Source organism: Phalacrocorax carbo, chromosome 3 (genome assembly GCF_963921805.1).
Source record: "Phalacrocorax carbo chromosome 3, bPhaCar2.1, whole genome shotgun sequence".
Lineage (NCBI taxonomy): Eukaryota > Metazoa > Chordata > Aves > Suliformes > Phalacrocoracidae > Phalacrocorax > Phalacrocorax carbo.
Window position 1 is genome coordinate 56,248,075 of NC_087515.1, and position 21,295 is coordinate 56,269,369.

The window sequence follows — 21,295 nt, forward strand, 5'->3', positions numbered from 1 at the left end:
TGCCCCTGAATTTCCCATTCCCTCTGATTTTACAGTTCTGAAGGCTTAGGAAAAAATTGTTTAAAATACCTATTTTTGATAGTTAAATTGATCTCGAATCACACTGTTATTATGAAAATACATTTTGTGAACTTTTCTATTCAAAAACTCCATAAAATAGGGCACAGTTCTTTAATGAAGAGGCTCGCTTTTATACTTCTTCAATAGGAAGGTAAGTAATTTATATGTGTAAGAAGCATTGAAATACATGTGAAAGTAGATTTTTTGATCCTTCCATTTAGTTGGAAAAAATTATTTATGGAATAATGGTTTCCTGAAGTAGAAGGTTTTCAGAATTTGATTTTTCACTTCATTTTTATTCCTTATCCTCTTTTGTGGACAGGAAAAAAAGCAAAAAGGTCATTGCATGTAAACTGCATAGCGTCCTGCGATTTTCTGGAATGGTAATTTTGGCAAACTCTTTTGAGAAGAAGATTATCCTGGAATAGTGTTTCCTTGTAGCTCTGCCATTCAAAAGCCTACTTGAATATCCTTCATTGTGATGAATTCTTTACTAAAAGTTATCTCCAGTTCCCTTGAGAAGAAAGCTCTTTTCCTTCTGTTTGAGGAAATGTTGAACAGTAACAAAGCAAGAAAAGTCTGATCCAAATATGTTTATGATCAGAATTTGCAATGGCTACTAGATATTTTTATAGACTGACCTGACTGCTATATTCATAAATCTTAAGCAGAACGTTCTGATTTCCCTTTGTGGCTTCTTCAGTGTCAAGCTCCCTAGCAATGATACTTCCTAGAGCAGAAGGGTTAAAATGTCACCCTCTCCCAGTGACATAAACACTATACACTTGTTCTTTAATGTTCATGTTTACCTCATTTTTCGTACTTCAATGCATCCTTTATATATGCAAGCTCAGTCTTACCTTCTGCTTTACACTGATAGAAGTCTATTTAGTTTGCATGATCTGTTGTGGCTTTTTTTCAGGTTCCCCATAAACTTTCCAGACTGTTGTGTTATAACAAGCTTTTTCCTCTCCTCATTCTAGTCCTTCTTATAATGTATTTTATAAGCCCAGTGAATTGGTATTAGCAACGGGAGGGCTAGGTAGAAAATACAACATTCTATTTTCTTTACACATTTTATAGTTTTGAAAATTACTTCAATCTGCACAAAATGAAAATTCCCTGCTTATTTTTTCAGGGAAAAAAAAAGTATACATGAGATATGAAGCACATGAATTAGAAGAGAGACTTGAGCTCTCGATTTAGACATTTGCAGTATAGAGGTTCTTTATGATGGTCCTGTAAATATCTACTTGCATATACAGAATGGAATAGCTCCGACATTAGAGACTGAATAAGAGAGAAGCCAAGTTGGTAATCCATTATTTTTAAACTATTCCTATACCTCAGTCTGTGCACAACTTTGCAGCTGTTTGTTCTTTTGTACTACTGCCTTTTTTCAAAAGGCACCTCTGTTACCTTCTCCCACATGACAGCTAAAACTAGAGCTGATATTCCAGTTAGTGAAAACAGTGACTCAGGAGTAGGCAAAAAAAGAATGTGTCCAAGTGACTATAGATGCAAAATGCTTTGATGATATAACTATCAGGTCAACACCAAACCTAGAAATTCAACACAGGGTTGGATCTTAAGAAACATTTTGGTCGTCTTTGTCATTTTGGAGTTAGATTTAAAATGGATTTTTAATCTTAAAATTTATGTATTTGAAGCTTTATTCCTTCACCTGAAATTATATCCAGAGAGTTTATTTGTGAAACAAAACTGGTGTTTTTTACAGAAAAACTGGTGCGAAAAGTTTTACCATGCATTATTTCTGCAATAGAAAAGGATACTGGTTTTACAAAAATGTCAGATTTTAGAAGATATTATTTGGTGGATTTGAATAAAATAACCACATAGCTAATGTTAGGAGGCTGAACAATACAATTGAATCCTTGAAAATAACAAGACAGCTGTAAATTTATGAATTAACACTATTTTTACAATTATGCATTAACAATTATAAAACATAATAGATGATAAATTAGGTTTTTAAGTTAACCAGTGAATTTTCCTCACATTTTGTGTTCAGATTTGCCATTGATTGCAGGAAGAACAATAAGTAACTAAATTTTCCCTGAATCTAACTGTGTGCATCCTTTCATGTTCCAGGGCTGGATCCAAGTCTTTTTTTACTTCTTTCTTTACCAGATACTGTGGCAGCAGAGTTGACCTTTCAGACAATGTGTGTTCATTAAGGAGGAAAACGCCTTTAGTTTCTCTTTCTGTGCCAAAGTCTTAGTCGCTGTAGCTGAGGCAACAGCATAACAGAATGAGAACTTCCTTGACACTCCCAGTCGTCTTAGAATCAGTGAGGTTTAGGTAGACAGACACATCCCATACCATTAGAGAGACAGCTTTTGACTATGTTATGTTTGCACTCCAAAAAGTGAGTAAATGAGCCTATAGGAGACTCTACACAGCTGTAGTTAGATTGCTTTCACAGCTCAAACTGGCTTAAGTAACATTACTAAGCATGCAGATTTTCCAGGGTACGTTCTCCTTCTTTCCTAGAAATTCCATTGGAGCAGTTCTGAGGATTTTCTGTATCCCTCCAGGCCTTCCTGCTGCCAGCTGTTAATACCAACAAAGTAGCTCTATAGTAAGCTGCCACATGTCCATACTAGAAGCACTATGGACTAGAAGTCCATAAACAGTAAGTTTGGCAGAAAGTGCTAGAGTCGTGGTGCAAACATTACAGTCTCCAATGCTTGTGCAGTAGACCTGATACTTTTTATACTTCGGACTTGCCCAGGGTTTCTGAGAAGCAACTTGATATATTGTACAGTTCACATGTACCTGTTTGGTAATCCCTGTGACTCCTACAAGAAATTTAGCAATATTGGAATCTTGCAAGTTGTAGACTTCATGCAGAAATATGACGGCTCTATGCATGCGTACTTCTGAAGTTACAGCTTAAAGGAGAGCAATAGCCCAGGTATTACTAGAGATTTTCCAGACCCAAATATTCAGTCATGAATGTCAATGTCATGTGACAAGTGATCACGTCTTGCCTTTTGTTTTGCACAATTGTATGCACAGGAGTCTGGAAACAGGAGCCGAAGTACATGGGCAATTGCAAAATCCTGTTGTGTCCTTTTCAGCTCATTTGCTGTAGAAAAGGAAGAAATTAACCTAAAAAGGAACTTGTGAGACATAATTTCAGTATTTCAGCTACCAAACTGTTCCACTGTTAACAATTTCAACAATGTATGTATTTTATGTAAAATACGTAAGTTAATACCTTAATTGCTGTTTATTTTAGATCTGTCCACAGCTTTGACTCATGAACATTCTTCTAAAAACCCACAACAGATTTGGAATAGAATCTAGGATTTGTGTTGTGCAAAATTGGGACTTTCATATTCTCTCAGTAAACAATACTGCAGTTAAATTATAAGTATTAAATTATTTGGTACTTCCTATTTTGGGACAGAGGCTCTTAAATCTGTAGGTTATTCTCTCAACTCTCCTTTAGTTAGTTCAGAGAAGACCAAACACCTAAAGTTTTGATAGAAGTGAGATTCCTGAGCCTGTTCTGGGCCTGTGGGGGTGCTGTAAAACTCTGCAAGAAGACTTTTACTAACTACAACTAGGAATTAAAGTAGGAAGCCATAAGGCTTTCCTCTAAGGAAGTGTTCACGGATCCTTCCATACTGTGTATGCAGGGTAGTCTGTAATAGGAGGGTTGAGGCAAACCTGGAGCTATAGCATAATGACCTTGTGCAAGCTTTAGGTACTGTTGAGACCTGCCATCCAGTCTAACTTACTCAGACTCTCTAAATTATGTTGGTCAGCCCCTTAAAAATGTTTCTAGATTGTATTGAGAAAGCATAAAAGCAGCTCTGAGTTGGTGTAGCTCCCACAACTCCTCTTTGAAATGCAGAACAGAAAATCATTGTGTGTGTCTAGATGTTAGCCAGCTCAGTGCTATCAGTTTCAGCATTAGTGCTGCTGACACATGTAAAGATGGGTTATATATGAGAGTGTAGGTGGGGGGAAGGATGACTAGTCTTGTTAAGGGGAGACCTGGGATGAAAAGAAGCAATAGCCTTTTTAGGCTTTAATAGTTATCTTTGCAAAGGCAAAGCTAGTCCAGTTAACCCATTAATAGTACCACATTCAAACAGGAAAGAAACTGGGAACTGTGGAATCTCTTTCTTCTGCTCTCCCTCCCTCACTAAAAAACCAAACAAACAAAAAAGCAAGTGACTCTTGTGCAGGATATGTCATATTGCAGGTAAGGGGGCAGTCAAAAGGAAGGATGACTAGGCATGTATTTTTAACAGTATCAAAGATTTTAATCTCAAAGAAAAGGACCCTGTTTTTGCAGATTTATTGAGTGGACTTTCTGAAAGGCTGGCTAACTTAATTTCAATTTTAAACGTAAATGGATATTGCATTCATATTAGTTCAGCAGCTCTAGCTTGGAAATGGGATTCACCAGGATAAAGTTGTTTGCCAAAAACGTTAAAAAAGAGCAAGCAGGCTACTTTTTTTTATGCAGCTAATAGAAAACAAAAGATGCTGTAGCAATCAGGCCTGCTGTTGCCAATGACAGCTGTGTACACTTGCACAGCAAGAAATGCTTATTGGAAAAGGAGGCCTCCATCTACTTTCCAAGAATGGAAACTTAGAACAGAAAAGAACAGAATGGATTCTAGAATAGGACTAATTAGTTCTGCGAATAGAACTTATTGTATTGTCAAAGAACAGTAATATCAAAGAACATTTTTTTAATAGCAGAGGAGAAGGCATGTAGAACAGCTTTTATCTCAGACTCCAAATCACATATACGTCTCTAGAAAAACATCGGTCTGTCTATTGATGACATATATGTAGGTATTATGGTGAATTTTATGATTTCTATTTTTCTTTTTTAAAAAGATATACTGCAATGGTAACTTACTAGTTTGTTTCTCCATCTCGAGAAGGACTGCCCCAAAACCAAGTATTTTATTTAACAAAATAAGGCAAGATTATAATCACCATTGTTGGTTTTTGGTTTTCTTTCACCATATAGGAGACCACCCTCTTTTGGCAGCAAAATGCAGAGAATGCCAGTATAGGTAAGTGTGTTTGAAGTTTATATGCAGACTTCTCCTGTTCCCATATTGTTTGGCCTCAATGTTAATCCTCATGTACAAATATCAACAGTCTTATTTATGAGTGTTGGCTTTACAGGAAAAGATTTCAAAGAATTGATAATTGCATGTATAGTTACATAGAGTGGAATCTTCAGATTGGTATTAAAAAATCCCTTATTTGCAAGAATATTTTGAAAAAATAATGCTTCTCATAAGTCACTCTCCAGCAAAATATACTGGGTTTTGTACAAAGAGCTCTTTTGCTAATCACTGTGAACTCTACTTTTTTTTTTTCTGAAATAAAAGACAAAAAAGGATAATCGCCATTTTAACAAGTGTTAGTTTTCTAATGTGGTTGAGGTTAGTATTTGAAGAGTATTCAGACTTGAGTATTTTTTCCAGAATGAATGCTTCTTTGTTTAAGTGAATATTTTAAGGATTTGGTCAGGAGAAATTGGTAAGAGCCTTCTTTTTAAAAGAAGTAACCAGATTTCTTGGTGCACAATGAACCTCTCCTAAAACTGACTGCTAGGAAACACCTTTCCTTTTACCAGAGTTCTGAACATGTGAAACATGTAAATAGGATTCATGCTTTATTTACACCGTGATTCATACATGTGATACTCATCTTAGTTTTGGTTTTCAAGTCTTCAGTCCATGTGGAAGCCTGTGCAATGCACCTTTGCTTTTTAAGCATTTCTGAAGGTTGATTCTCATGGGGGAAGAAGGCATAGAATGCCATTTTTTTAAACATTTTTTAATTTTTATTTTGTTCTCTGTAAAATATCTATGATCCCCTCTTCCAAAAATTGACAAATACAATAAATATCTTCTCAGTTAAAGCATGTACACAACTTCCTAACTTCTACAATAATTAAACACCATAATTTTACCCAAGATATTTAGATTTTTTCACAGTTTTCAACAATGTGAAAAATGTCCAACCTACCAACCATCTCCAGTAACCCCTGAATAGGGTAATACAAGATAAAGTTGTATCCTTACAGCCAAAACCAGCCAAAAGCCTGGGTCATACTAAGTTTATGATATTTTTAAATATCTTGAAGCAAATGTAAATCATACTTCTCCAAAACCTATACTAACAAATAGTTTATAAACAAATCTGGTAAGCATATGTTCAGTACAGGCAAAGGATGTAATTTTGGGGTATACTTTTAAGAACTGGTAATGATTTCAAGTACTATAGTGCTTGAATATCTTTTCTTATGAATTCTTATTTTTATTAATATCTTCCCAGTAAAAAAAGAACCAAACCTGAAGAATCTCACTGTATCAAAATGCTACAAGTTAATGAGCTGGAAATATATCCTTCAGTTATTCTTTCACAGCTCAATGCCAAAACGTAATAGAAATATAGTAGTTTGCAGTAGATGACTCTAAGCCTACCATGAATATATTGGAATCTTGGAGTATTTTTGTAGCTGTCACTATTAATTGATTTTGAAGTTACTGTATCTCAATAGCCACGTTGCTGTCTTTTCTGCTTACTCAAAAGTCTATTCAAGAAATGCCCAGAGAAGAAAAGCTCCCATAGCACAACCAAGGAAAAGGACAAAGTGGGCATGTTTCTATCCTCTGGCCTATAATACTAATAATTCATATTACTACTGTAACAAAATCCTTTGTGCTCAGGTTTTCTTCACAATCTCCACACCACCTCAACCTATATCTTGTGATTTCTCTATGCAAAATCCATTTATTCCAGCTTTACATGGAAAATACTACTAATTGTTACAGGATTCAAAGTCTGGAGCTGAATATTTCTGTGAGGTAGTACAAGTATGATTGCTTTTCTTTAAATAATGTAATTCCTTTTAATGTCTTAATTATTAACTAATCTTCATAAAATTATTTTTAAAAGAAAAAATCCTTGAGAAAGGAAGCTTATTAGTATATCTTGGTTTAATGCTTTGCATTGCGCCATGCACTGTAGGTTATGAAGGTAACTTCATATTGCTGTTGCTTCAGAATGATTCATTATGAGTCTTTCAAGTCCACAGAATACCTGAGAGCATGAATCATGAACCAAAACTGACAGAAACTAAGAAATCTTTTAAAAAATGTTTTATTTATGAGTATGGGTGGGTTAATACACTTTTTAACGTGGCTAAAAATTGCTCAAATTTTGCAAAGTATGGGAATGAGAATTCAATAAATTTATCTCTTCAGAGTTTGATACAGATCGTTAGTCAAATACATGAATAGTCTAATGTCAGGAAAGTTCTTTCTGTTCACTTGAAGCAGATTTGAAACACATTCCTACTGAGAACAGTAATATTCTACAAGTAAACTCATATATATAAACAAATCCTTTCCTTTTTTCTAAAATTTTCAATATTTCAGTACCTTACGGTTTAGGAATCTCTGTCCTTTTATGTATGTTTGCTTGGTTTTTTTAAAAAAAATTTTAAAATATTCCCATTAAACTACTTAGGCTCCTAAAGTCCATTAAAATTTTGCACTCTTGAGGTCCACCAACTGCAATGAAAATTTTTTGTAAAACTATAACGCGTCACTGTCTTTCTCCAGAATGTTCTCAGAGTAGGAAATCATAGCTTTGCAAATCTACCAGAACAAAAAGTTTGTTCTAAAACATAAAATTACACTTAATTGTGCTTTGTTGTAAAATGAGAATTTATATGTTTACACTTATTCTGTGTTGTTGTTACAATAAAGCAGTTATATTCTCAAGATGAAGTGTTTTTCTATGATTTCCAATTGCTTTTGTTGCAGATACTGGGTCTGATGGAAGTTGTTTGTAGCATCACATTATTCCCACAATTATCTGTTGTCTCACAGGAGTCTTGCTGTTCCAGTATTTGTCCAGAGACATAATGAAACTAAAAGGCAGGCTGAAAATGAAAAACCAGAAAGTGAAATTTCAAATGAACATGCTGGAATTAAGTACAATATTATTGTACAGTGTATACAGGATATATAAGGTGGAAATTTTTTTTGATCATGTGGACTATACACTTTCCATAAAAGTAGCTAGAATTTGACGTTCTGTTAAAGTGGGCCTGAAGCTGATAGGTTGGTTACCTTCAGCTTTGCAGCATTATGGAACACTTTTACCATAATGAAAATCCAGTTTGGTCTAAGGCAGAGCATGTATGATGCTTCTGTTTCTTTGTGTGAATTTTTATTTTCATCAACACCCCACAACCCCACACCCCCAAGAAAATATCCCCAAACCCTAAGCTAGTCTGACATGTCCTACCTGCATAAAGTTATCTCGCCTTTCAGTTCTTCCACCCATTTGCCCGCATTTGAAATTTGGCATTGGACTAAATAATCTGTAGTTGGTTAGATCATGTTTCATATTTTATTTAAACATCTTCTAATCTTCAAACTCATGGTAGAAAACCTACTTTTAAAGTTGTCTTAAGTACCGTTTTGTGGATTGGAGATTTCCTGTGCCATTATCTCTGTGCTCCATTATGGAAATTGGCTACAACCTTCCTATTCACTGTGTTAAGTTCTTGCAATTTCTGCTGTAAATGGCAAGTTTCCATTTTGTACCTCTATTCCAATAAGCCAGCCTGTCTATCCGTTCTTACCAAAAACTGAGGCAGGGGACTCATTTCAATTTTGAACCATTTTGAACATTTTCTTTACCAGGTAGTATATTCTTACGCTTTGTTCATTTACTTGGCTAGCAAACATTTTAATTTGCTTATTATTGTTTCCTCCCAAAGAGCTAGCTCATGACTATAATGAGCCAGATACAAAGCACCCAGATGCTGAATAAATGTTGTCACCCCAAACTGTAGTCAGTTTGATGAGGGGGGTTTGATTTCCATTTAAGCATCTCAGTAAAGAGCCAGTGCTTGAAAAATTCTAAGCACTTACCACAAGCAATGACAGCACTTTGGTGCTAAACTGTCTTAAAATGTGTCTTCTTACTTTCTTAAGAACATTACTCTTTCTAATTATTTGAAGGGTTTCATGCAGTACAGTATTTTGTTACCATAAAAATAGTGATTTTTGTGATAAATTCTGCTGTCTGTGTTCATTTGCTACTCTTTGTTTTTTCCCTTTTGGGGTTAATTATTCTAGTTTGTATGCTGCTTTGCTCTTAGTTATTGATCTGTTTTTATTTGTCTTTATTTTTTTTTGTTAAAGTGCATGTTTTGTTATTACTTCTGTACTTGAATGTTCTCCCTTATTCAACAAGTTACTTTTTTCTCTTAAGCTTGATTGTAACATTAATCCTTGCTGCTTGAGTTCTAAGTAGCATAAAATTCTTGAATTCTAATATGCTGTTCCCTTTTCTGAAGCTCTCTGCAGTGTTTAACTTTCGTAAGCTTATATTATATCCCTATGTATTTGAGTAGTATTTGCATATGTTCAAGGAATAAATTATATGATAATTACGGACTATTATTTGCTGAAATTATCTCCCATATGTCAGTTTTAAAATACTATATTATACTGAACATCTCTTAAAATTGGCTTCAAATTTTTTTTGTAGTTATATTCTATAAATTATATCTTCATTATATCACCTAGTGTTTGCAGTTTCTCACAGCTGGAAATGGCACTTGTGTACAAGGGAAACAATAGTTAGCAGATTGATTTACTTTTTTGTTATATTTCTGTATGATGCCAGGAAGCTCTCTGAACAGCACTGTCTTTGGAATGCATAGATCAAAAAGCATAAAATATGCTTTTTGATGACATTCTCACAAAATTCTCATTACTTCAACAAGAAGTGGGGAAACTTCAGCCATTTTGTTGTCACCGTTTTTGCTTTCCTTCAGCTACACTGGAGGAGCTACCTGCATACGTAGTCAACAAAGAACTTTATGTATTGAATTTTAAATAGGGTGGACCATATCTTCTATTTGAAGGCTGCAGAGATCTACTGACCCTATTGATCCTGAAGAAGGTCTACTGATAGTACTCTAGTACTCATGTTCAGAATGAACAAAGAGCACCACTGAGCCACAGGAAGATGATACTGGACATAGGCCTGCTCTCGTGACCCCTTCATCATACTCTCTGTGATATGCACATTTGTAAGCCAAACACTGTGGTTATTTCACTGGAGGTTTAAAACCTATGTTAACTTAAATCTAAGAAAAAGCCTAGATTTTACAGCTTTCAGGTAGTTCTTCCATAGTGTAAGGAAGAGAAGAAGGTCTTTGGTGCATTTCCTTACATTACATTTCTTTCAATTCTTGAAAAATGAGTTGCAAACTAATTTAGAGCCGCTGACATCTTACAAATTCATTAGTTATCCAGCACATCACTATGTGTCTCGCTGATCATGAAGTATTGCAAAGCACCTTTAAATATAAATGATGTATTTTTCTAATTACCTTTTTTATTTGTTATACCTTGCCTCTTTGGGTATTACCTCATATTTTTCCTTAGCAAACATTCTGAATTAATAGCCATTCATGTTTGAGCTGTTCTGTTCTACTGTTCTCAGCTGTTCTGAGCTACTCTCAAAACTTCTTTATGGGACAGATTAAACACCTTCAATAACTATTCATATAAACCGCATAGAGTAAAGGCAGAGAAAGTGACATTACAACACAACCTAAAAAGTTATTAAATGATTGTAAAATGTATCTACATAACATTTCTGTGTTTATATTTTGGTATGAATCTGACAGTAGTTCTGATTTTTCTGCAAGAAAATTTATGTAATGTAGTTCAAGTCTATTTCAGTTTATGAGTAGTTAGACTGACTTGTGTGAGCAGCATCACAGGGGTACTGTCTAAGTACTAGAGGCAGGGATAGGTCTTTGTGGCCTCCACAATTCTGTGTATTTTTTAATTTCTGTGGATTGTAAAAATTTTATGATGCTGCCCCGTCAGCTTTTCACTGAATAGAAGCTTTGGACAAGAGGTTCTATTTTTCTTTATTTAGATGACTGTAGGTTTGCAGAATTTGTATGTGTGTTCACCTAACATGGTCATATTAAAGGTTCTAGTGCACAGTTCAATATGTGATGGTATATTGAGGTATACATAAGTGGTTGCAGATATAAGGATGTATATCTATACAGAGTTGTTTCAGTCTCCTTTTGAGCTTTTAGTTTAGCGTTCTAGGTTTTATTTTTAAAATCTGAGTTGTATGGAAAATATCCTGGTAATTTTAAGATACTTTCTCAACATAAGAATGACACTACTTTAATAAACATATTGTCACTGTATTGACTCTGTGTGTCTTCTTATCCTGCAGAAGAATTACATGAGAATATCACTTTTGATGTAAAACAAATGTCAGAAACAGCTGATACTGGTATGAACAGCCAGAGAAGTGATAAATCAAAGGAAGAAATTGAGTCAGAAAGGACTTCTGTTTCTAGGAAAACCTGGATTAGCTTTGAAGACTTCTGTGTTTGTTTCCAGTAAGGAACAGAGGGTTTGGGTTTTATTCCATTAAATATAGAGTATAACAATGGTAAAACGTAAAATGTGGCTATATAAAAACTGTATTTTCTCAGCAGGTCTTCTTTGTATAACCATCCTGCCCTTCAGGGTAGTCCCAAGGCTACTATTCTGACCAGACTTACTGCCCCTGTTGACAGTGAGTCTGTAGGTTCAGCCCTATGCTGTGTCTTGAGTATGTCCTCCAGACTGCAGCAGAGAACACAACTACCAGCTTCATAAAACATGTCAGACTGAAATGTGGGTGGAAGATGGTAGGTCATGGAGCGTGTAGCCATTAGGGTGCTCACATACCTTACCCGTCAGCCACTGGTCAGACACAGTCTGCATCTGGACAAGACAATTCTAAGACAAAAAAAAGTTGTTGAAATCTTCTGTTGCCATCAGCATAGCTCAGCTTGGTCAACTAGGTACTTTCTTCCCCTCCCTTTTCAAAATAATCCCAAGGCATTTATATCTCTGCAAACACAAAAAAGCTTGTATAATTGTAGCAGAATATTTTTAGCTTCTGTCTTTCAGATTTAAAAAGCCTGGTACACTAGAGGTCCTTTAGGGAATCTGGCATTGCTGAGGGGAGTAACTATATCACAGAAAATTTACCCAGGCTTTTTTCATTTGAGTTTGTTACTGAGATTTCTTTGTGAGGCTTTTATTTTCATAAATTCAGGTTTTCTTGAGCAGATATTAAACTCTGCTCCCTCTCTGAGGGAGAATGTACACCTTTTATACCAGCAGCACTACAAGAACTTTAGGAACAAAAGATCATAGATCCCTTTAGACCATGTTAAGGTTTGCCTGTCTAATTTTAGGGAGCCTCAGGCCCAGGAAGATACAGCATTCATAAAAAAAAGCGTCACAAACAAAATAATTTCTTTTCCCTTCAGAGTCTTGCTCACAGTGTCATACACAGATAATGTAAAAGATGAAGTTTTTAACTTGTCAGCCAAATGTAAAGTACTGTTGACCTTTTGTAGTGTTGTTACATTAATTCATGTATAAAGCATTTTTCAGTTTCTTATTCCTATCCCTAAATGGGTGACAGTTTACTTATTTTCACAGTGAACTGAGCAAGTAGCTGTTGACAAAGCATCTTGATTGACCTTTGGAGAATTTATCACTCAGAAGAAACAGGCATCTAAGATTTTCATTTTACCAGTCAGTTCTGTTGAAAGCATTTCCGTATCTGACATGCCTATATCTCAGATACAGTGAAAATAAGATGTATGTTCAGAGTTCATACCAATTTTGAAGAATGAGGAAAATTTTAGTCATTGTAGGCATTGATATGTCAGCAATGGATCAGGATCCCTGTGAAGTTTCTGAGCAATTAAAACATTTCTTTTATGTAAAACATTGAACCTCACATCTGATTCCATCCTCAGTTAAAGCTGAAGTCATTTATGTTGCCCTTGATTAAATCAAGGTCATAAAAAATTGATGTCAGGAACTAAGTAGCTTTCTGAAGGTGTGCAAACACCACATAATTGAAAAAGCACACTACTAAAGTATACAGAATAGTTCTTCCTTACAGTGAGACTTTATATATCACTTTATTACAGTAATTTTCGGGTAGACATGGAAGTTTTAGAGTAATATTAGCTTATTACCATTTATAGATTCAATCTGGACAAATCAGTGGCCAATGGAAAAATGCAGAAGTGCAGAAAAGGTAGAAATTAATGTCAGCTGATTTCTCTGGGGATGAATTGTATTTACCTTTTATGAAACTAAAAATATTGAACCATTTTTGAGAAATAACTGGGAGCCTGATTTATGAGAGTGAAATTAGTATCTTATGCTATGAAATAGACATGTGAAATACATAATTTATACTAAGATTATTTTCCAACATGTATTTTTATTTTATTTTCTCCCTAGGAACCTGTATGTTTTCCACAAGCCATATACATATGCTTATAACTATCAGAAGACAAACTTTAAGGTATATGACTCTATTGAGTTTTTATGTGCTTTTTAAAAATTTTGTCAAAGCCTTATATAATTAGATAATACATATATCCTAAGCAACATTGGTAGACCACATAGAACTGCTATTACTGAAAAAATAATAATGCCTTAAGATTACTATAGTCAATGCAAACATAATGTTTGCCAGCAAATATGCAGAAGTATTTCACAGTGTTTAAGACAAGAAAAAATGCTATTGTGCAATTAAAACAAAAGAGTATGTAAATCATGAAAGTTGGTAGTGAGAGTACATATTACAGTGAATCAGATCTCCATCCCCTCTTTATCTTGATTTAAATCTACCTTATAACAATGTAGAGAATAAATTAAATTTAATGGTGATTCAGCTGCAGAATCTGCCCTTCAGTTCTTTTTCAACTTCACCTGTCACCAAAAAACCACATAAATAGTCTGTATAGCATAGCCCTCCATTTCCTCTTTACATGCTAAATTCTTTAGCGACTTACAGGATTGTTTCAGGGATTAGAAATACTCTGTAGTGGCACTGAAATGACAGTATTTCTTCAAACCTGCCATTAGTTCATATTATCTGGAGGTTATTCAACATGCTTGAATATCCCGTTCCAGCTCTAGCTTTATACTGTAACTGAAGGCTAATTGTAGAGTACTGAAATGTAAACTCCAGGTGTGACCTTTATGTAAAATCCTGTACTGAGAAGGTTAACTATATGGGTTATGCTTCATAATTGTAGTGTACCTGCAATTTCACACCTCTCTGTATTTATAATCACATCACAAGAAATTTTCCCCATCACTGCATGATACACTTTCATAAGCCATAATCAGCATCAAGACTATGTAAGCCGTTGTGCTACTGTGCCAAAAAACTAACCCTTTGCTGTAAAACCATTCTATTTTTTCTTTTACATTGATGCAGATGAGGTGTTTACACTATTAGGTAAAACCTGTATCAAACTCACAAAAGAACGCTTTTATATTATGCTACGAAGATAATACTAGTGGTATTCCAGGATAAGATGAGAAAAATGTATTGATATGACACTGGAGAATGTAGGAAGACTTGTATTAAAACAGTTCTGAAGCAAAGCAGCTCATGCACCTTCAGATTTCGAATAATTACTAGGAACAGTAGAACCACTCTATACTTTCTAATATTGGCATAGGAATTATGTTTTAAAGAGAGTGAAAAATGCTGCCTCCATATATTTTTATAGAAAAAACCATAATGAGGCAGAATCTGTCATGTGTTACAAATTAAGAGCGCCTATTTCTTTCACGCTTACTGTAATTCATTAGAATCAGAATGTTGCAGCACGAGACAATTTTTGGTCTTCCATTGAATGTTGTTTGGCAAGTAGAACTACTAAACTGAGGCACATGTGAAGAATATAATATAAAAGTAGATATATTCTAATTTAAGAAACCTTTCTATTTCCTTTTATCTCAACTGAACATTGTGGTTTATACAATCCAGCATGAGGCTCTGGGCTTAAGTGACATGTCTGAAATTTGGAAGAAGTAGTGAGAGTTAATTACTTACTTCCCGTAGCATACCTAGGGTCACAATATCTGAAATCTTAGTCATACTTTGTATGAGCCCAGGCAGCCAGTATTCAATGAATATGGAAGATGAACAAATGTCTGTTTTTGTATGCAGTCTACTGATGACCGAGTATTCTATTATTTACTTGTGGACAGTCTGATGCCCATTGAAATCCTGGTTAGCTTTTCTGCGTTGGTACGCTGGGATGATACTGGAGGTAGGATCAACATAGAAAAGTGCATGTTAATGTTTTATTTTCCGATACTTGAATATGTCTGTGCTGTTGCATTTGGCTGTGGTGTATTTTGGCACAATTTGAGAGTTTAGCATTAAACAGTCAAATTGATTCTAGGAAATACGCTAATATTCAAGTAATACTTTCTTGTTATGTAACATCGATGATGAATGTTTTCTTGAAAGGATCCCTCCCTTGACTGTTTAATGTGATTTGCTGCAAGCTTTTCATCAATATATTTCTGGTATGGATTTTCTTGTGTTTCTTAGGAATTTTTTTTCCTACAAATTCCATTCTTGCAAGCTGCTTTATGCCTTAGCTGAACAAAATGCAGTAAAATCAGCATTGTGACCAAAGTTTGTTTTTGAAGTGATTTTTAAACTCCTGCACTGTAAGCTCTTAAGTATATTTACAGATGCTTATTTCAAGATCCAATAGCTTGGGTGGTTTACATAAAAATCACTTGTATTCAATGGAAGTCATAGAATGGCATTCAGAAAAGCTAATTCATGTTGTGACAATCAGCTTAAGCTAATCAGATATTTAAACATTGGTGCGGACATAATTTTAGTGTCTCTAGAGTAGAGTAGATAGAACCAAAAGAAAGTTTAAAAGAAACATCCTGTTAAAATAATTAAACTGTAATATAAATATAAGCTTTGTATGTCTGTTTGCTTCCTCTGCATATGGACAGAGTGGATTTTTATGGAGTTTTAGAGCAGCCTTAAGTGACTTGAAAGATGTCTGATCTACGCATCCTCCTAACACATGCTTTATACCATTATTTTCTAGTGAATAGTAAAAAGAAGCCATATTCTGTACATCTTATATGTAGTATAAAATTCAGCATTTTAAATGACTGGCTTTTCGAATTATCAAAGTCTAAATGAAGACTTCAATGACTGTATAGTAGATACAGATTCGGTAGAAGTGTATTTGTCTTCATTTTACTGTTATCTGCGTCCTGTCCCCCCTCCAATTGTGGTTTTTTTTCCTTTTTTTATTCTAGGTGCTAAACAAGAATGTTCTAGTATTTCAAAGGGTGTTCTGATAGTTGAACATTTCTCTTGGAAATGTGTGACTCCTGGAAAACTTGTGTTAAAGATGCATACATCCTCAACCAAGGCTACTGTGTTAAATCTTCCTGTTGGGTATGTACTAACGCTTCACTCTTAAGGCTTGAGATGATCTTTTACTTTACACAGTAACTAAGAGTTTATTTCCTGAAACATAAGTTTTTGGAATATCGAACTGGTTGATAGCGAGGATTTGATAAGACTTCAAAATTGCTATGAATTTAAAATAATTACCAAACCTTTGTAAAGACTTTGAATTCTTTACTTCTAATTAAGAGCACTTAGCAAGATAAATCACACTGATTTTCTAAAAAAAAAAAACCTGAAATACAAATTCCTACTTAAAAGTGTTTCTAACTAGAATGATTTTGAGATGTTTCCCGGAGTATCAACAAAAATTAAAAAATTAGGACTTTTAGTGGCACTGTAAAGAACGATGATACCAGGTTTTATGTTATCATAGCAGGATTTATGAAACATGACAGGAGACATTCTGAGGTTGTCCATGAAGCCTTCCCTAGCTTCACATTTACATAGTGCTTAATATGATTTATTTCTCTTTGTGTGTAACTCTAAATATTCAGGGTACGGCATTGCTTGATTGTTTAAATAAATAAATAGATTAAAGGCAAAGTCTTTGATATTTGTTAGTTTCTGAAAATGCTTCCAGTGAAACAAGGAAAACGGCATCTTCGTATGTTCCTATAAGCATAAAGTTGCTGACTAATTCATTGAGGCCTCCTACTTTTCCAAAAACAGGGAATCATTTTAATCTCAAAGAGATGAGACAAGATGTACTTTAAAAAAATCAAGTAAGTTTTCAAATAAATCGGCATAGAAAGAAAATACCACAATACTAGAACATTTATATTAAATCAAAGGTCTTTAATAGTGCCCTCTATTTGTTTCAATTCAGACTAAGAATGGAACTGTAACTTTTTTTATTTAAAGGTTAGTTCTGCCACCACATTCTTCGTGTAGTTTCCAGAAGTTGCATATCTCTGTGCTGTAGGGAAGCCAAAAATGTGCATCTTTTTGCACCTGCAAATTTCAAGGCTAGCAGAGATACAGGCAATTCAAATTGATAAGCTTCTCACCTTTGATTCTCTCTACTTCAGGCAGAGCCAGCAGGCTTTCAGGAAGCTTTAATTTACAGCAGGTGTGGGAGGCAAATGGGCTTATTGACTGCTCCCCCATTTCATTGCAAATGAGACATGACTTGCTAAGCTAGGAAGGCACTTTCTTCCCTCTGTCTGTTGGTGGCCGGGGAACATTTTAAATTTCACTTACAAGACGATGCAATTAAAAAAGTGAGAGTGTGGGGAGTAACTTTCCTTTCTTATTCTCACTGCCGGATCTCTGGTTAACACTTGGAAGCTGTGACCTGGATGAACTTCTCCAGCTAAATGCCATTGTGACAATGATAGAAGACTATGAAGCTTCACCATTTGATATCAGCAAGCTCCTCAAGTGGGACTGCAGGACATGCAGAGAAGAGCATGAATCCCCTGTGTCATATAACTATAGTTAGGAATGGTTTCTTTTATGATTGGAATCTGTTATAGGATACAATCAGGCAAACAAGGATGAGCTGAGTGTATCCCAATAAGACATAACGAATTTCTGTTGTTTCCCACCTTAGGAGGCTGTGGTTCAGTGGTTTGGCCCACAGTAGCTACATAAAATCATCACTCTGTAGTGTTCATCTAGCCTGACACAATTATGTGTTATTTTTTCTCTGGTTTTGTCAATGCAAACATTGAAATTATGATCTATGTACTGTATGCCCAGAATGCTTGACGTCCTTTCTAAGCTTTCTAGAGCAAATATGTTTTTAAGTGTATCTAACTCTAATCCTGACTAAAAAACTTCAGGTTTGTATCCATCTGAAATAGTGAAACTACCTATTTTGCTAAAGAAAACCAAAATAAAACCTAAATAAATAAAATAAAAGTAAAATAATAGTGAGTTCTCTGATTTTACCTACTACCTATGTTTGGAAGTTTTTGAGAAGCAATGAGATAGAAATGCAGTATTTGAAGAGCCAGTATATCTAGGAATGGATTTCATTTCTGAGAAATGTATAGAAGGAAAAACTTAAGAATTTCTGTGATGTAAAAAAGTGCTTTTTGGTTTTTTCTTTTCTTGAATGTAGGCGACACGTACTGCTCTTCACAGTAAGTTCTCCCATAGGGCACCATATTCATCTCTGTAGCATGGTGCCATGTGTCTTTGGAGAGGAGGATGCTGTGATGCCAGGTCTTGAAAAGGTATGCATAACCAGAACTAGTCAAGCATTGTGCTAAAGGCGTTTCTGACTATTATTTGGTTTTAAAATGAAGTACTGTTGGATCTTCATTTGGAGTTATTATATTTAATGGTATAATATTAATTTCAACATAAAATGGATGAGTGCATTAATGAAATGTGTTTTGCAAAACAGTAGGCACTGGGATGGATATTGCAATAATTGTCTTACATAAATATAGAATCATAGAAATAAGTATATAGAATCATACATAAGTAAGCATTGGGTAGTATTGTGGTTTACATAGAACAGCAATGTAAAATGAAATGCTAAAAATACTCCTGTTGAAATACATATGTCAGGTGTAGTATATAAGCTGTCTTTTTGAGGCATGTGATAAAATACACGTACAGATATTAATTAATATTAAAAAATAACCTGCCTAGTAAAATAAACTGTCACATCAATAAAGTTTGTCTTGTCCCATGAGAACACATATTACTCACGGGGTCCCAGACTAGCTTTTATACCTAAAATGAACAATTGATTCAAATAACTCTTTATAGCTGAGATAAGAGGCCCAGGGGAGTAATTACTACAGCTTTTGTTCTTTGTTGCCTACAATCCAGACAGATATCACTGCCATCCACGTTTTCAAGATTTCTTTGGCAAGTAGTAGGCCCAAATATTTGTCATGGGCACTGTGGGGAGGGGGTATAGCTTCTAGAGCACAGTTGTGCCAAAATATTTTGAAAGGTGAGTGTAACAGCAAATTTATATAGCAGTGCAGATTCAGGGGTCTAATAATAGGACATTAAAGCAGCTTCTGCAAACTTATAACATTTATTGTAGCAAAGAAGTTTAAATATAAGAAGTCGGGCCACTAAATGTCTTGTGGCTGTACTATCCCCTTGTCTTCAGATTGTGGATGAAAAGCTATTCCTCATGAAGAAAAAAAAAAGCAAAATTCTATCCTGGGGTCTTTGCACTGGTTTTTTTTTTTTTTTTGAAGACAGCAGTTTCTCTGCAGAGTGTCATTTGCAGGAAAGTGTCCACATTCTTGTACAGAAATCCTGATGAAGATCGATGATGCTTTAGGCAGCATGTATTTGGATGTTGTTTTCAGTGGGATACAAATACTCATCTGTCCTTTTATAATAGAAGAGATGCTATGCATTTCAGCTAACAAGAGTCTTATTATCACTGCAGTAGGAAGTCTCTATGTGCATCTTATTTGGATTAAATGTTCTAGAACTAATGAGACAGGAAAAAAAAATCCCTAACAAATCTATGTTATGCTCCCTGTTATAGTGCTTTAACGTTTTTATTTCAATAGCTGAAATCAGTGAAAATTTGGTATGCTTCTGAATACCAGAGATCCAATTGATTTTACAGTTTATAAAATTAATAACAATTACTTGACTTAGGGAAAGTTTTGTACTTCAGCACAGAAAAAAGTGCTTGTATGTTGTGACAGTCCAGAAAGAAAATGAAAGAAAATCTTAAAGCAATCTTTCTAATAATGGTTGTTTTTCTTCTCTCTCTCCAGGAGAGCTACCGGTTTATAGAACAGGCTACAGCAATCCTGAAAGCGGTTGGAAATGTGGTAAATAATTTCAGCAGTAAGCCTGAACTTTCTAAAGCCTTGAAGGAGTTGGAACTAACTCATTGTCCTCCTGGCCTCCATGGTACTGGAATGGCTGACAAACACTTCAAGGTGAACAAAATATTTTAATAAACACATATCTAAAGGCTACAGAAGCTGGCTAACAGCTTAACATTGTCATTGCCCCCTTCAAACCAATGACTATACTTTTAAAAAGAACCTCCTGAGTGCTCCAAATGTGACATTCATTATTAAGTTTAAGTCCAAATAACGTAACTTGCAACTGTGTCCTATAATTATCTTTTTTTAATATGAACAAATTATAATATGCACAGAATAGCACATTATAAAGATGAGTCTCTAATTTTCTCAGTTTAGTTTAGCACACTTTGGGGTAGAAAGCATCTTTTTAATATTATTTTATGGCTTAATTTTTTATTTAAAAGAAACTACCTAAAATGCAGAAAAGCTAGACTGATTCCTTTCTGTGCCTAATATTGATGGCATAGGAAAACATTCTTAGAGCTTATATTAGTGAAGATAGTAATGTGGCTTTTTTCACTCACGGTATTTCTGGGTTCTTTTTCTTTGTTTTTTGAAACTGCAACGTTCTCATTCAACTTTTCTGCTTTGTGTGTGATAAATTAAAGGGTCTTGAGATGAATCATGAAAACATTGCACTTTTCGGTAGATCCCTGTACTCTAGCTTTCCATTATTATAAAAAGATTGCAAAAAAAAGTTATGTAATAGATATGCTAATTTTTTGTATATGCAAATGTTGGTAACTTGATTTTTCTGCAGCCAGTACTTTATATATTACAGATTCACTTACTTTCATCAATGTACTAGAAAGCTAATGCAATTTAGACTGTATTTTAGAAGACTGAATAGAAGAAAGGCATTAATATTTTTATAATCACTGATATTAAAAAATAGAACACCTAAGCCAGTGCTTTTATACATGGGTTGACACCAGTCTCAAATTCCACAAAACAACAGAATTAAGAAAGAATTATTTCAGTTGCATCACTCATGAAAGAGATAATTTCCATGCCAAGTCCAA

The 21,295-nt window shown here is 34.7% G+C and overlaps 1 protein-coding gene across 1 annotated transcript in view; it reads left to right on the plus strand.

The window, feature by feature from the left end:
* The window catches only part of ADGB (androglobin), a 129,693-nt gene that overhangs the window by 55,480 nt on the left and 52,918 nt on the right, over nucleotides 1-21,295 (plus strand). The window contains exons 14-20 of the mRNA XM_064446993.1: nucleotides 5,084-5,129; nucleotides 11,365-11,533; nucleotides 13,452-13,515; nucleotides 15,181-15,283; nucleotides 16,311-16,452; nucleotides 18,533-18,647; nucleotides 20,175-20,342. Of these exons, the coding sequence (XP_064303063.1) occupies nucleotides 5,084-5,129; nucleotides 11,365-11,533; nucleotides 13,452-13,515; nucleotides 15,181-15,283; nucleotides 16,311-16,452; nucleotides 18,533-18,647; nucleotides 20,175-20,342 (807 nt within the window). The remainder of the gene's footprint in view (nucleotides 1-5,083; nucleotides 5,130-11,364; nucleotides 11,534-13,451; nucleotides 13,516-15,180; nucleotides 15,284-16,310; nucleotides 16,453-18,532; nucleotides 18,648-20,174; nucleotides 20,343-21,295) is intronic.